We start from the raw sequence: 17447 nt of genomic DNA, 5'->3' as shown, positions 1-17447 counted from the left end.
TGATAGATATAATAGGAGTCATGATCCTCAAAGAAGGTATATATAGATAAAGAGCAGAAGGTCCAAGGGAAGAGCAGATTAATAGAGAAAGGATAACATATGTCAGCTACTTTCTGTGCACTAGGCATTGGATTAAAAGCTTTATATGTATTATATATTTTAATAGAGCATCCCCCTGAGGGCAGGCTTTCCCTAAACAAATGGAAATTCAGAGAACAAGTAATTCATCCCAGGTCCCCTGCCCAATAATTGTTGGAACTAGAATATGAACCTAAAGATATTTCCCCCTAGTTTTCTAAATCTGCTCAAATTAATCTCTGTTCATAAATTTTGTCTATCTTTTCCAGTAAATCTCTAATATATAATTATCAGTTCAGTTCAGTCACTCAGTCATGTCCGACTCTTTGCAACCCCATGAATCGCAGCACACCAGGCCTCCCTGTCCATCACCATCTCCCAGAGTTCACTCAAACTCACGTCCATCGAGTCAGTGATGCCATCCAGCCATCTCATCCTCTGTCGTCCCCTTTTCCTCCTGCCCCCAATCCCTCCCAGCATCAGAGTCTTTTCCAATGAGTCAACTCTTCGCATGAGGCAGCCAAAGTACTGGAGTTTCAGCTTTAGCATCATTCCTTCCAAAGAACACCCAGGGCTGATCTTTAGAATGGACTGGTTGGATCTCCTTGCAGTCCAAGGGACTCTCAAGAGTCTTCTCCAACACTGCAGTTCAAAAGCATCAATTCTTTGGCGCTCAGGTTTCTTCACAGTCCAACTCTTGCATCCATACATGACCACTGGAAAAACCATAGCCTTGACTAGATGGACCTTTGTTGGCAAAGTAATGTCTCTGCTTTTGAATGTGCTATCTAGGTTGGTCATAACTTTTCTTCCAAGCAGTAAGCATCTTTTAATTTCATGGCTGCAATCCCCATCTGCAGTGATTTTGGAGCCCAAAACCTAAAGTCTGACACTGTTTCCCCATCTATTTCCCATGAAGTGATGGGATCAGATGCCATGATCTTCGTTTTCTGAATGTTGAGCTTTAAGCCAACTTTTTCACTCTCCTTTTTATGTTAAAGTCCTTGTCTGTTGGGTTCAGTATTTGATTAATGTGTGGGTCTGTTTCTATTTTGTTTGTTTTTCCCCTGATTATAGTCACATTTTTCACTTTTTATCTCTCAATTTGTTTTATATATTTTATGGTAGATAATGAATAAATAAGAACAACAGAGACTGAAGTAAATGTTTACTCCAGAAAAGTCACACCACTTCCTCTCTGTGACAGCTAGTCTGAGGTGTTTATTCTTTTTAGTCTATTTTCCAGTTGAGGTGAGTCTGGTTTGATTTTTGTTTCATTTCAGTTTGCTACTTGTTTGAAATGTTTTGAAAGCAGGATAAATGTTCTCCATTTATCAGGGCATGTGATCTATTCTCCAATGAGTCTAGAGATCTCTTCCTCTTCCTCCTACCCTGTCCCCATGTTTTAAAGTCCTACACCACTGTTTTGTGCCTTATCAGGGCCTTACTACTCTCAGCCTTTCTCTGCCCTCTCTCTGGCTTTCCAGGTCTTGGCTGAAATCTCTCAATCTTCCTGCCCTGTAACCACCCCTTGGTACCTTGAAAGTTCAATAGAAAAGACTTACTGGGCAGGTGTTCTTAAAGGGATCTCTGTCTCTCCCCTCTCCTGCCCTGGAGAGGGGCAGTTTTCTGAAGGTAGCCACTCTGTGCACTTAGTTAAGACTCTGAAAAAGAATTGGCAGGCTATACATACTCCCTGGGCTCTTCAGGACTCTTAATAATCCAGCACAGAGGTCCACAAGAGTTTGGCTTTCCACATATGCTGATAGACACCCCACATCCATGAAGCTTTGCTTCTACTCTGTCTGTTCCCCCATTAGGAAAGTGGCCATGAATCTTCACTCATCTCAGAAAAGCTTACCCTGATCTGCTATTAGTTCATCCAGATGCCTTTGAATTCTCAGATCTCTGTATGTAAAACACAAAGGTGTGGTTTTGTAGCTGATCTGGCATATTTTTAGTGTTATGGTGACAACAATTGTCTGCTTCCACTTTTTATATACTAACTGATACTATTTAATAAATGTCTTAATCCTTTATATCATACTTTAGGGGGAAAAAAGCAACTTGAAAAACACTTTTTTATTTTTCAATATAGTTTGCCATCTTATTCATTTAAATTATGGAAAGAATCATGATAATTCAGTAAGGAACTAAACCTTAGGAAAACCTATCCAGTATTTTCAATTACAATGATATTGACAGAGAAACTATCAAAGTGAACTGCAGAAACTGTATTTGGAATGAGGAGGTGCTGGCCTACACTAATACTAATTCTGAGTTGGAACCCAGACACAGACCTGAGATACATTAGAATAAAGTTGCTACTTTCTATGAGTAGTGTAGATATGAGCAACACTTGCTTACATGTTTTAGAAAAGCAGATTGAACGTCTCATACCACAAATATGTCTCTGGATTCTCCACTTACCTTAACTGACCCCTGTTTTAAAAAATCAAATCACACATGCATGCTAGGTTGCTTCAGTCATGTTCATTTCTTTACAGCCCCTTGGACTATAACCCTCCAGGCTCCTCCATACATGGGATTCTCCAAGTAAGAATACTGGAGTGGGCTGCCATGCCCTCCTCCAAGGGATTTTCCCGATCTAGGGATCAAATGCATTGGCAGGCAGGTGCTTTATCACTAGCACCACCTGGGAAGCCCAATCAAATGCACACATCATGCTTTTGTGCTACCAGGTTGTTGATTTCTAACATAGTGCTATGCCTTAGCTAAAGATTCCTTAAAGAAAGTGGCTAGCTTAGGCTTTGCTTCTTGAGGAGGTTCTCTCAGGACATCAAAGGGCCTTGGAACTGGCCAAATGTAAGCCAAAAAAGATGGAAGTTTTCTGAATACTTATGTCTACTAGAGCTTTAAGCTAATAGAGTTTAGAGGGTCTGCAAAAGACATCATAAAGATTCATAGGCTACTTTGTGGTTCATCAGCCAGAAAATGCACTGCACTCTTGGAATCTGGAACCCATGGATTCTGGAATTCTGAAATCTGTCTTGTGTAAAATCTTTCTTGACTTGGAATCTGTGTCCCTGCTGGTCAATGAGTGGTAGAGGGGGAAGAAATTGTACATATTATTTACAGAATCAATATCACTGTTTCATCATACTGTGGTATTGAAATATAGGGTGCAATATATTTAGTAAGCTTCCAGAGACCAAGGACATTGTTTGTTTACTCCTGGAACTTTTTCATCTAACAAAGCCTGCCCAATAATCACTGTTCAGTAAATGTTTGTGGAAGAACTGACTGGATGAATATTATGGAAATATTTTATGTGAATTGAAAATATCACTGGATACATCCAAATTTTAGATTTCCTAGTGCTGGTTGGCTTAATATAGCAGCTTACATTATTTTTACTTAGGGACTAACAGAATTACTTCAGTAGGATAACAGCTATGCCAACATTAATTTTAAAAAATCCAATTATGCTTTTGTGGTAGATTATAGAAATTTTGCAAAGCTTCAATTATACATTTTCTAAAAAAAGAAGTCTGTGGTTATTAAGATATATTCCCACATAAACAAGACTGACCATAAAGGTGAGAGTAGAAGCTTCCCTTGGCAGAAAGTCACTGGAATGAGAAGACCAATGAAGGGAGATGAGAAGGGGTCGGGCACTAGCTGACAGAACAAGGAAACGCCCTTGAAATCCATACCCCATTATTATTCCTACATTTTTACTGCAAAGCAGACATTAATTTAATTTGGTTTACTACGATAATCTATTCCTGTTATCTGCTCTCATAATGGCTGGCTGCCATAATTCTGCCTTGCCAGTTCTCTACTTCATGACCCACCACAGTGAAAATTTATCTACTACGTTTTTGCAAGTTCATATACTAAATGCCATCTCATTTTCTTTCCCTCACTTTTCTTGCTGTTTTGCTTTATAGGTCATTCACATTACCACTGATCCTTAGAGGGAATAGAATTTTCATAGATCCCTCCTTTCAGTCCCTAAGGGCACATAGTCAATAGATGAAATGTAATGGAGTCGGAATGGTAGCACAACTATAAAAATAACCAAATAAATAAATGTATAATATTTATGCAGGTAAAACTGAAAACTTAGGCCACAGTCCCAGCACTGGCAGTAGCAGAGAACATCAGTGGAGTCACTCTTCCTTTGGGCTATGAGGATTTGGGGTTAGGAGAGGTTGTAAGCAGGAAAAGCTATAAAATTCAGAATGAAGGAGCTAGAATCATAGTGATAAAGCCTCCATGAAAGACCAGAAAGATTCTGTTGCACAGCCAGTGAGAGTGCTCCCCAGCTCTGATTCCAGCCTTGTACCAGCCCAATAAGAGAGGATTTTACTCTCAGTATCAGGATCATTTAAATAACAACTTGTATTTGATGCAAAGCATGGGGTCGGGGTGGGGAGTGGTTGTTTCTTTGCTGTTTTTTTTTTTTTAAATTTCAGGTTTAATCAGACAAACATTATAAGCTATTCCAACCTTTCTTGGAGTTAGACCCTCCCAGGGCTTGTTTGAAGCATTAGAACTTCATTAGATCTTGATATTCTTAGAACTTTACTACTACTAATAATAACCTTAAGCATAATAACCATGTTTATGACTTCCTTTCGTTCATAAGCCCAAGGAAAGGCCTTAGATTACATTCTCTTGTGTTGTCTGAGAAATTTTCTAAGTGCATTTTTTCCCCTTCCACATATAGGTCAAAGGGCAGGGAAAGCACAATTTGGCTGCATATATTCTTATTTAGTACAAAATGACTTAGTATCCTTCCTCCTTTTGAAGCTAAAGCTAGTGTCAAACTTTATAGTAATCTTTAAGCTTTTTCATTATACATAAAAATGTTGGTCTAATATATCTTTTTATAAGGATTTGGGGATTATTTAAAATGCTATGCTTTATGATAACATTCTTCAAATGGTTTTTAACAGTTTTTAAACAGAAATATACAATCATTTTCCTACAGCTCACAATCTATTTTGGAATTAAAGTTTCCAACATGGATATTTTTTTAGGACAAAATAAGTTAAGGGAACATTTTTGTTATCTAAGTTTTAAGTTTCCTGTTTCTTTCTCTTTTTTTTCTATTTTCAGCTTTCTAAGAAATATGGAGTCCATGTTTGTGGAGAAGGCGGAGAATATGAAACATTCACTTTGGATTGCCCTCTATTTAAGAAGAAAATAATTGTGTAAGATATGATTTCAGCATTTTCTTCCCCTTCCTCAAATTTAAGTGATGGAAGCAACTTAACTTTAAGCTGGAGGCAACTTTTGTTGGGAGAAATAGAACATGTCCTCCAAGTTCACAAACACTCAATTTGTGTAATACCAGTGAAGTCGTCTGAATACCTAAATCAATACCTGACAAGACGAGGCCTTCATAGAAGCCTATAAACTTTTTAGACATTGCACTTTCGTTTACTTGCTGATTATGGCCTGCAGTAAAACTGGTACCTACACACTGACACTTTTATCCTTTCATGAAGTGTGAATTGCCTGTATTATTTATCTTTCATTACAGCTACATTTGATAAACTGCCACATCAGTAGCCTGTGGGTTCCATTAACTCCATCCTCTTTTTCCTTTTTCTTGGCTTTAATAACTTCGAATGGTTATACTAAACAGTTCTCTTCAATTATTTGGGGTTATTTTTACATATAAACTTCTTAAAAATGAATTCTGTTTATGGTGAGTAGTGTGATTTCTTTGCCATAAATTGTTAAAAATTTGTGTAGTGAAAGACAGGGACTTTCTTCAGTTCGTTACATCATTACCCTTACTCTTAATTTATGTCACTCTTCTCATATGCTAAGAGAGCATTTTATTTGCTTTTCCTAAGCCCTTTAGCTTCTGGAAAAGGTTGTCAGAATTATGCTTGATTTCAGAAACCTCATCTGCTGAAAGATTAGAATCTTGGATCGAATGAACAGGTTCAATGTTTTCAACACTGAAAGGTATTTCTTTGTACATACTAATAATGAAGGAAGGAGTGTTCTAAGAAGTAAAGACAACTCGAGGTGAATTTTCTAAAAAAAATACCTTTATCTTCAGAAACACGGCCAAGACCTCAACCTTTGCAATATTTGCCCATTCTTTCTTTTCTTGTTTCTTCTAACTTCTTTCCCATTAATAATCATCAGAATAACAATTCATTTGGCAAATATGTACCTATTACCTATTGTGCCTGAAACATTCTACTGGGCACCATGGATGTTGGACATAGTTCCTGTCTCTAAAATGATGGGAGGAAGACACATCTGCATAGAATTTGACACAAAATGGTAGAGAATAAGAGTCACAAGAAAAATTTCATAAATAGGAGGTATTTCTCCTGACTTCAGTGATTACAAAACAATTCATAATTGAATTGTGCATTAGGTATTGCTTCTATGAAAAAATACTGTTTTGTTACTCAAGAAAAGCATTTCCATTCTAGGGTGAAATTACAGTATAATGGGAAACTTGCAGTATACTTACTTATTAATATGGGACTAACAAAATTAGGAAAAAAATTAAAAGCACAGAGAAAAAAAAGCCAAAGAAGAATATTCTTCCTATTTATTTGACAACTTGAGGTCGTAGGGCACCTAGAAGTCTTTATGGACAACCTAGAATTATAAGAAATGTACTGCTTTATATTACATAACCAGAGGGTTTGTTTATCATAGTAAACTTTAGACCTGAAAAATGAATCTTTCATCTTATCGTTTTGTAGATAAGGAAACCTCAACCTAACTGAGACAATGGCACGATGGGAGTTAGTCATGATGTTGAAGAGAGGGAAGTCGGGGGAGGTGTATTAGAACCCTCTAGTGCCAAAATGAGCTGTTCAGTTGAACTGGGTGATCATTTGTTGAGGAGAATTATGTGGGTGGAACTCTGCAGGCTGCTGCCCTGCTCTAAGAGTTCTTTGAGAATGGAGGGGCTAGTCAGCAATACTGTAATGTGTACCCCTTAAGAACAGAGGAAGACGTGCTGAGGATATTTCTTTCTTGTCAGCTAATCACTAATCTAAATCGGATGCTTAAGCAAATTCTTTGCTTTGTTTTCTTCATATGTTCTGCCTCACCTCAGCTTCACAGCTTTCTTATTTAAATTCTTTCCTCTAGATTGCCTTCCCATTTATCCCGACTTTGCTAAATCCTTCCATTTTTAAAAACTTCGGTAGTTTTTGCCCCCAGTGCCTATTTTCATAACTGAACTCTCAGAACATACAGTGAAAGTGAAGTCGCTCAGTCGTGTCCGACTCTTTGTGACCCCATGGACTGTAACCTCTCAGGCTCCTCTGTCCATGGGATTTTCCAGGCAATAGCACTGGAGTGGATTGCCATTTCCTTCTCCAGCGGATCTTCCCAACCCAGGGATCAAACCCAGGTCTCCCGCATTGTAGACAGATGCTTTACCGTCTGAACCACCAGGGAAGTCCCCAGAACATACAGTAGACACTACTATAACCTGTTATATACTATAACTTAAGTATAAGTTAAGAAAGAAATACGTAAAAGTGAAATAGTATATATAAAAAAATAAACAATAAGTGAAATTAATTCAATGATATTCAACATTTATTAGAACATACAGTAGACACTAATAAATGTTGGATATCATTGAATTAATTTCACTTGTTTATCTTTATATATACTATTTCACTTTTATGCATTTCTTTCTTAAGCTATACTTAAGTTATATTATATAACAGGTTATAGTAGTTGACTGGAAAAAGAATATCACCCACTATATACAAAGGCTTTCCTTTACTTTAAAATAGAAAATTTCCTTACTATACTATCTGATAAGCACTGAATGTGATGATATGAGTGACCAAGCATTGCACATTCTAAAACCATTATGTAAATTATTTCACTTAGAGATGGTTGTCCTTGTGATAAAATTAAAAGGTAAGTTTAGACCAGGTAACTACTTGTTAACAACTGACTATTAATCATCATGGATCCTGTAAATTGGACTTTATTTGGGAGACAAATTTATGCTATTTCCTATTCTATTTGATATAGTAGTGATCTTCCACAATTAGCATACAACTAGTTGATTATTAGGAGTCCCCTTTTAAATTTCTGATTCAAAATTTTATTTTTAAAAAGGAGATTACATCTAACAGGAGAAAAATATAAACTTTTTCATGTAAAATTATTTGATTATAATTGGTGATTTGAAAAAAAACACAGATTAACTCTCGTATAATGAAGTAATTTAGACAAATGGGATGGTTCTAGAAGTTTAGACTTCCCTTGTGGCTCAGCTGGTTAAGAATCCACTTGCAATTTGGGAGAGCTGGGTTCGATCCCTGGGTTGGGAAGATCCCCTGGAGAAGGGAGAGGCTACCCACTCCAGTGTCCCTGATCTGGAGAATTCCATGGTCTGTATAGTCCATGGGGTCGCAAACAGTTGGACATGACTGAGTGGCTTTCACTTTCACTTGCTAGAAGTTTATTATGAGATATATTAACATTTAAAAATCTTGTAGGAAAGACTAGCATACCAGTCTTGGCCTGGAAGTAATTTAGAAAAAATTTTACTAGACCATTTTACAATATACGTTTCACATCAATTACGATGTGCCTACCCACTTCTAGATACAAATTTTTAGATCAGAAAATAGCTTTTTCCTGAGGAGCCTTGATAAAAAGAATTATGGCTTAGTCTTTAAGAGAAGAAGATACTTGTGGGTCGTAAAATAATAAACTTATTTTCCTATTGTTTCTTGCTTTGAAATATGTATGTATGTATATTGAAAGTAAGAATTGAAACACAAGAAATATAGCCAATATTTTGGGGAAAAAAAGTAAAAACTGAAGTCTCAGTACTGTATTAATGAAAGTGATAATTTTCTTCTTGCTATTGATGAACACATCTTTAATGTCAGTATTTGATACAACCCCACATTTCCATTTGAACTAACAATATTAATATACTACTACTAGACAGTTGCTATGTATGGGATGGGTGGATGGATAGAAGAAACAGTGGGAAGGAAGGAGGGATGAAAAGAACTAAATTCGATGATTAAAACACTATGCACTCATTTTCCCCACTCACTCCTGGTTTCTACCTATTCAAGTCAAGACATAACTCAGCCCAGAGCATCCTAATATCACATTTAGCAGTGGGGATGAATCAAGAACTTTCCTTATCTACTTTCTCATGTCTCTCCTATATCACTTTGGAAATTAAAATATATGAACTAATTTTCCTTGTATTTAAATTTATATAATTATTTTTATTATGCTAGAGGTGCTATATGATGTTATTGGTATATATGTGTGATTATGTTCATCTATACATATACAAGTAATATGCATGTATGAAAATGTATATATTCAGGTAAAGGTAGGTAATTGAAAAATCTGTGTGGATTTTTGATAGTAAATATGTTTAATGAAGTTAAACTATACAGTAATTTTTTTTATTCAACAAATGAGTGAATACCTGGCAATATATTCTTCTCTGAGCCAGAGGTGAAGGGAATATGGAGGAACAGACAGACAAAGATGAACAAAACGTGGTCCCTCATTGAGAATGAAGACAAGCATAGAAACACATAATTCTAATACAGTAGATGTATTATGAAGGGGCTGTTGGGTTGCAAAGATCCCTTGGAGGAGGAAATGGCAACCCATTCCAGTATTCTTGCCTGGAAAATCCCATGGACAGAAGAGCCTGGTGGGCTACAGTCCATGGGATCACAAAGAGTCAGACACGACAGAGCAACTGAATGTGTGTGTGCATGCGCGCACACACACACACACACACACACACACACACACAAATGCATGACCAAAGCACAGAAAGCAGAAAACTAGCACTGTGTGAGGATGTCAGGCAAGGCTTCACAGAAATGTGAGGATAAGTGTGAGTTCATGGCGGATATCTATGTGTGGTTGTGTTTTCGAGGGGAAATAGGAACCAAGAGAAAGTATCAGTTTTTTGAAGTGAGAGGGTAGGGCCTGATCTCATACCTTGAGAAGGAGTCTGCTTCAGATGAGAGAGACTCAGACCTGGCTCAGGTAGCTGCCCTTTTGAAGTTGTAAGTGGGGATAAGCCTAATGTAGCATATTGAAAGGGAATGTCAGATCCAGCTGTTTGCTATAGAGAAATCTCCATTCTGTAAGAGGTCGAGGCTGCACTGATTACTTGTATCAGTAGGGACAGAGGAGAAGGGTAGCCAACTGAAAAGCATTTTTGCTGTACTTCAGTTGTTCTTAATTTGGGGGGTTTCTCTGAGGGTACTCCAGCAGATCCTGTTCTGGGTTTCAGAAGCTGACAGAAACCAGAGACCCTTGAAAGCTGAGTTTCAACTGACAGTTTATGAAAGAAAAGAAGAGCAGTAGTGGCATTATGCTCTTTGAAGCTACAAGTTATTTATTTGATATCTATTATCTATTTTCCAGTTGATTCTGGCTTTGTATAAGAGAATGAAATTATATTAGTCAATTGTGGATTTGAGAGAATCCATAAAAATCATATTCCTCTTCATTTAGTTCTGTTATATAGTATAGTTAGAATGTTATGTATTTTCTCTGGAAAATGGTCTTGATTCAAATGTGATAATTGTATCAATTAAGTGAGTCATATGCTGCCAACCTTCTGTTTCTAGTGGGGATAACTGGCATGAGAAGGGAGGGCCTGAAACCCTTTCTACTGACACAACATTGGTTTGAGTTAGTCATAGTTTTGCTGTATCCATTGTCAAGTATATCAAGACCAATCTCCTACATCAGGCATAATCCAGGCTCAGGGTCAGTTTCCAAAGCTGGAAATGGTAACCCCGAGAGATTGAAATTTAACGTAAAAATGAGATCATACACAGGAGTAAGAATTTTAATCTATTGATGAGCCAAGACACGACAGAATGATATCTGTTCATTTCCAAGGCACACCATTCAATGTCACAATAATCCAAGTCTGAAGCTGAAGTTGAATGGACCTATAAGAACTTCTAGATCTAATACCCAAAAAAGATGTCATTTTCATTATAGGGAAATGGAATGCAAAAGTAGGAAGTCAAGAAATACCTGGAGTACAAGCAAATTTGGCCTTGCAGTACAAAATGAAGCAGGGAAAAGGCTAATAGAGTTTTGCCAAGAGAATGCACTGGTCATAGCAAACACCCTCTACCAACAACGCAAGAGATGACTCTACACATGGACATCACCAGATGGTCAATACCAAAATCAGATTGATTATGTTCTTTGCAGTCAAAGATGGAGAAGTTCTATACAGTCAGCAAAACCAAGACTGGGAGCTGACTGTGTCACAGACCATGAACTACTTATTGCCAAATTTAGACTTAAATTGAAGAAAGTAGGGAAAACCACTAGACCATTCAGGTATGACCTAAATCAAATCCCTTACAATTATACAGTGGAAGTGACAAATAGATTCAAGGGATTAGATCTTATAGACAGAGTGCCTGAAGAATTATGGACAGAAGTTACTGACATTGTACAGGAGGCAGGGATCAAGAACATCCCCAAGGAAAAGAAATGCAAAAAGGCAAAATGGTTGTTGAGGAGGCCTTACAAATAGCTGTGAATAGAAGAGAAACGAAAGGCAAAGGAGAAAAGATATAACCATTTGAATGCAGAGTTCCAAAGAATACCAAAGAGAGCTAAGGAAGCCTTCCTAAAGGATCAGTGCAGAGAAATAGAGGGGAAAAAAACGAATGGAAAGGCCTAGAGATCTCTTCAAGAAATTAGAGATACCAAGGAAACATTTCATGCAAAGATGGGCTTAATAAAGGACAGAAATGGTATGCACCCAACCAAACCAGAAGATATTAAGAAGAGGTGGCAAGAATACACAGAAGAACTATACAAAAAAGATCTTCATGACCCAAGAATCACAGTTGTGTGATCACCAACGTAGCGCCAGACATCCTAGAATGTGAAGTCAAGTAGGCCTTAGAAAGCATCACAACAAAGCTAGTGGAGGTGATGGAGTTCCAGTTGAGCTATTTCAAATCCTAAAAGATGATGCTGTGAAAGTGTTGCACTCAATATGTCAGCAAATTTGAAAACTCAGCAGTAGCCATAGGACTGGAAAAGTCAGTTTTCATTCCAATCCCAAACAAAGGCAATGCCAAATAATGCTCAAACTACCACATACTTGAATTCATCTCACATGCTAGTAAAGTAATGCTCAAAATTCTCCAAGCCAGGCTTCAGCAATATGTGATTCGTGAACTTCCAGATGTAGAAGCTGGTTTTAGAAAAGGCAGAGGAACCAGAGATCCAATTGCCAGCATCCACTGGATCATGGAAAAAGCAAGAGAGTTCCAGAAAAATGTCTATTACTGCTTTATTGACTATGCCAAAGCTTTTGACTGTGTGGATGACAACAAACTCTGGAAAATTCTTTAAGAGATGGGAAGACCAGACCACTTGACCCGCCTCTTGAGAAATCTGTATGCAGGTCAGGAAGCAACAGTTAGAACTGAACGTGGACCAACTGACTGGTTCCAATAGGTTAAGGCATATGTCAAGGCTGTATATTGTCTCCGTGCTTATTTAACTTATATGCAAGATACATCATGAGAAATGTTGGGTTGGAAGAAGCACAAGCTGGAATCAACATTGCCGGGAGAAATATCAGTAACCTCAGATATGCAAATGTCACCACATTCATGTCAGAAAGTGAAGAAGAACTAAAGAGCCTCTCGATGAAAGTGAAAGAGGAGAGTGAAAAAGCTGGCTTAAAGCTCAACATTCAGAAAACTAAGATCATGGCATCTAGTCCTATCACTTCATGGCAAATAGATGAGGAAATAGTAGAAAGAGTGAGAGACTTTATTTTGGGGACTCCGAAATCACTGCAGATGGTGACTGCAGCCGTGAAATTAAAAGACACTTGCTCCTTGAAAGAAAAGTTATGACCAACCTAGACAGCATATTAAAAAGCAGGGACATTACTTCGCCAACAAAGGTCCGTCTAGTCAAAGCTATGGTTTTTCCAGTGGTCATGTATGAATGTGAGAGTTGTACTATAAAGAAAGCTGAGCACTGAAGAATTGATGCTTTTGAACTGTGATGATGGAGAAGACTCTTGAGGGTCCCTTGGAGTATAAAGAGATCCAACCAGTCCATCCTAAAGGAAATCAATCCTAAATATTCATTGGAAGGAATGATGCTGAAGCTGAAACTCCAATACTTTGGCTACCTGATGCGAAGAACTGACTTATTGGGAAAAACCCTGATGTTGAGAAAGATTGAAGGCAGGAGGAGAATGGGACGATAGGGGATGAGGTGAATAGATGGCATCACCACCTCAATGGACATGAGTTTGAGTAAACTCTGGGAGTTGGTGATGGATAAGGAAGCCTGGCATGCTGCAGTCCATGGGGTCTCTAAGAGTTGGACACGACTGAGCAACTGAACTGATGAGGCAAGACAGCACCAAGACAGACAAGTATGAAGTAAATAAGCAGGACAACTTAACTAAGGTTAACAAGGCAGAGAGGCAAGTGGTAAAAAGCAAGAGGTCTCCTCTTTACTTTCTTTTTCTCCTCCTCTTGTTCATTATACAGGGAGGCATCTTTTGGTTTAGGTAGTCTGTGGAGACAGGTTATTACTTTCTTTCCTGATCACAACTCTTTAATGATTTTATTTCTATTGTAATGTGTTACTTTTCTTTTAATGTCATAGAAGCCCATTTTATGTAATTGTTAAAGCACTAACAAGATTCATATTTGATACAAAAGGTTCATGAATGGTATGATCAGACTGCTTTTCCTCTCTCTCTGATTTTCATGTGAAAAGTAAACAGATTTTGCCCGTGAAAACTTAATATACTGGATCCTAATATTTTGAGATTTCTTCTATTGTCACTAAATAACTTTTCATTACAAACACTGATTCAAAATTATTTTATATAAGTGGAAAAGATGAAAAGTAAGAATCTATTTTGCTGAACCACAATGGTTAAAATGCTGACAATGTACTAGTATGAACACTGCAACTAGTTCCTGAGACTTTAAAAAGAGATGAGCAATTTCTGCTTTTAGAATTTCAATTAAAATACAAAAACACTGTTTCTTAATAAACAACAATAAAAATAATTAGTTATTAGAACTTCACACATAATCTTATTTATTTACATGTGCTTTACAGGGTATCTTTGATAAAAGTTGATTTAATTTACGTGTATCCAAATGGTGCCAGCAAGCAGTTCATACTATTTTACCTGAATGTGGTAATTGCTATGTCAGACAGTCAATTTTAATAGCAATGATATTACAGTGTGAAGAGTTCATCTAGTGCTTAAAACCATCACCAGTACAGCTTTTGTGAAGGATAATTGAGATTTTGTGTGAAACACTGAATGAATTACCTCTTCAAAATGAAAAGAATAATGAAGATAAAGCCCTGTTGTTTAATGGTTAGCCCATACCAACCAAGTTTGTGGAAATGAAATTGAATAGAGCCTTCAAGTTGTAAAACTGTTCAGAGAGCTTTGAGTGAACCTGAAAGTTGAACTGTGTGTCCTCATAAAGATGAAAACCTTCTTTACTTACTCTTGAAAGTTTAGTTTCCTCCATCTTTTCCCCAATTAAATATTTAATTATTAAAAGTAGATGTTAATCACTAATTGTGAAGTAAATATGTATACAGTAGTATTCCAGTAGAAATAAATGAGGATTTTTGGTCTTTTCTAGTCACTAGTAGGAGTTAGTTTGCCACAAGACAGATTTTGCATAGTATATAAACTAATTAGAATTTTTATTTTATTTCAGAGATTCATCAGAAGTAGTCACACATTCAGCTGATGCATTTGCACCTGTGGCTTACCTACGCTTTTTAGAATTGCACTTGGAGGACAAGGCAAGTAATCTAAAATTTGCAGTGATTTAAAGTGAAAATTGGAATATGTGCATTGTCTCTATATATGTAATTCTATAACAACAAATGAAAGGTAAAAAATGATTTTTTTCAGATCCTCAGTCAATAACTAAGAATTTTTCAAATGTTTATGATTCTGAGAGCTCTATATAATATAAAAGACATTACATTTCTGAAGAGTTTGTAGTTCATCTGAAAAGGGAATCATATATACATTAATCAAGGAGAAGACAGGACAATGTATAACCAAATATTAAATCATCTAGTAAATTAAGAGTTAGGTTGTTAAGCATTTGCTATAGGGGAAGGGTTTGAGGATAAATTGAATACTCATACAAAATTTAAGAGGAGAATGAGAAATTAAAGCTGTTCCAAAAATAAACAAGAGAACAGAAGTACAAATAAAAGATGGAAAAAAAGCAAAGAATATGATAAAGAGTTTTATTTTAAATATATTGTCAAGATGCAGCAGAAAGTTTATTTTTAAATGTTTTATAAAGTAGTTAAGGTCTAGATTAGACCCTTTGATTAAAAGTTCTGCTCCTTAAGACATAAAGGATTGGGAAAAGGCTTCTGTATCTTTCGTGTTCTATCACCAACTCTTGATGCAAGCCCAGAGTTTTAAATATATAATAGATAATCTGAAGAATCAAGAGATTCAATGATTGGCAAAAGAAGGAGAAAAATGGGAACCCCAGAAATCTCTTAGTCAGGAGGAGTTTCCAAAAGTAGAGAATGATATTTACTGTCATTTCTCCAGAAAAATTAGGATAGACAGGGTTGAAAATAGATCATTGAATTGGGCTGGAAGGAGGCTATTTCAGTGACCTTTTACCCAAAAGCTGGTAACCCTGGAGACAATGAAGCTAAACTATCCAGACTTCTTTCAGATCCGCTGAAAGAAGCTTCTTATTTCTAGGTCTCTGCTACTTTTGCTGCCATGTGCATACACACAAAAATCAAAACCACCAAATTCTGGTTTAGATACACTGGCCGATGTACATGTATACGTTCAGCTCTACCTAAATAGTTCATTATTCACTGTTTGACTATTTCCTTAGTCTTCACTGACCATTTGCCCTCTTTGGGAAAACAATGTTACTTCTTTGAGGTACAGTACTCATTGACACTGAATAAATATGGTGTGTTTCTTTTGTTTTTTTTTAGGTGTCCCCAGTACCTGAAAACTGCAGAACATCTAATTGTATACATAACTCTTGAAAAACATTTTTGTTACTAACCTGCTATTTCTATTTAATTTTAAAAATTATATAGCATTGTCCTAATTATTTTGTGCCACTTTTTCTCATTACCCTTTTTTTTAATTCTTAGAAATATTTACTTAATCAGAAATTAATAGAACCATTGATTGGTTAACACATCCTGTGCATCATCTCTGGTAGATTTTTCTTTTCCCTTTTACTTCATCTGCAGTCCTCATTTCTTAACATTTCTTTGCCTTTATCACCCTGGTTTATTATCTTTTTCTTGTTCCTGCTTTCATCTCAGCCAATGATATCATGATGCAAAGGCATTTGAAAATGAAGATGAAAAGGCAATCACTATATTTAGATAATCACATTTACTGGGTGTCATCATTTTTGTTTTGAATATATTCATTGCTTCAACATTACTGGACAATCAAGAAGAATACCATTAGCTCTTATTGGTTGTTTTACCTATGCTGACTTCAGGCTGTTTTTTGAATTCACAGAAAAATTGAGCAGAAGGCACAGAGAATCCCCACACATGCACAGTGCCCCCCAATTATCAACATCCCCCACCACAACAGTGCATTTGTTACAATCAAGGGATTTGCCCTGACACATCATTATCACCCAAAGTCCATAGACAATTCACTCAGTATTGCACGTTCTATGGATGACATGTATCCAACATTATACATGTCATACTGAGTATGTCCACTGCCCTAAAATATCCTCGGTGCCCCACCTTTCGTCACGTACTTCCTCCATCCCCTGGCAACCACTGATCTTTTCAATTATCTCCATAGTTTTGCTTTTTCCAGAAGGTCATAGAGTTAGAATAATACAGTTTATTGCCATTTTTAGATTGGCTTCTATCCCTTAGTAATATACATTTAAGGTTTCTGTGTGTCTTTTCATAAGTTTTTAAATGCTTAATAGTATTCTATTGTCTGGACATACCATGATTTATTTATCCATTCACCTACTTAAGAACATCTTGGTTGCTTCCAAGTTTTCGCAATTGTGAATAAAGCTGCTATAAAACAGTCATGTGCCAGTTTTTGTATGGACATAACTTTTTAACTCTTCGGGGTAAATGCCAAGGAATATGATTGCTGGATTATATGCTAAAAGTATATTTAATTTCACAAGAAGCCATCCAACTGTCTCCCAAAGTGTCTGTACCATTTTGCATTCTCACCAGCAGTGAATGAGATTCACTATTCTCTATTCCTAGTCCCTCTGTTCACTATTTGCATTCCTCTGCATCCTTGTCAGCTTTTGATATTGTCACTGTTTTGGGCTTTTGTC

General features: G+C 36.7%; 1 protein-coding gene across 1 annotated transcript in view; it reads left to right on the top strand.

The window, feature by feature from the left end:
- Positions 1 to 17182, top strand: part of DPH6 (diphthamine biosynthesis 6) — a 192772-nt gene extending 175590 nt beyond the window's left edge. The window contains exons 7-9 of the mRNA XM_069595985.1: positions 5167 to 5261; positions 14823 to 14910; positions 16096 to 17182. Coding sequence (XP_069452086.1) covers positions 5167 to 5261; positions 14823 to 14910; positions 16096 to 16149 — 237 coding nt within the window. The 3' untranslated portion in view covers positions 16150 to 17182. The remainder of the gene's footprint in view (positions 1 to 5166; positions 5262 to 14822; positions 14911 to 16095) is intronic.
- The last annotated feature ends 265 nt before the right edge of the window (positions 17183 to 17447 follow it).

The sequence above is a fragment of the Ovis canadensis genome, chromosome 7 (assembly GCF_042477335.2).
Source record: "Ovis canadensis isolate MfBH-ARS-UI-01 breed Bighorn chromosome 7, ARS-UI_OviCan_v2, whole genome shotgun sequence".
Classification (NCBI taxonomy): domain Eukaryota; kingdom Metazoa; phylum Chordata; class Mammalia; order Artiodactyla; family Bovidae; genus Ovis; species Ovis canadensis.
Note: the sequence above shows the minus strand (reverse complement) of the source record. Positions and strands in the feature narration are given on the sequence as shown.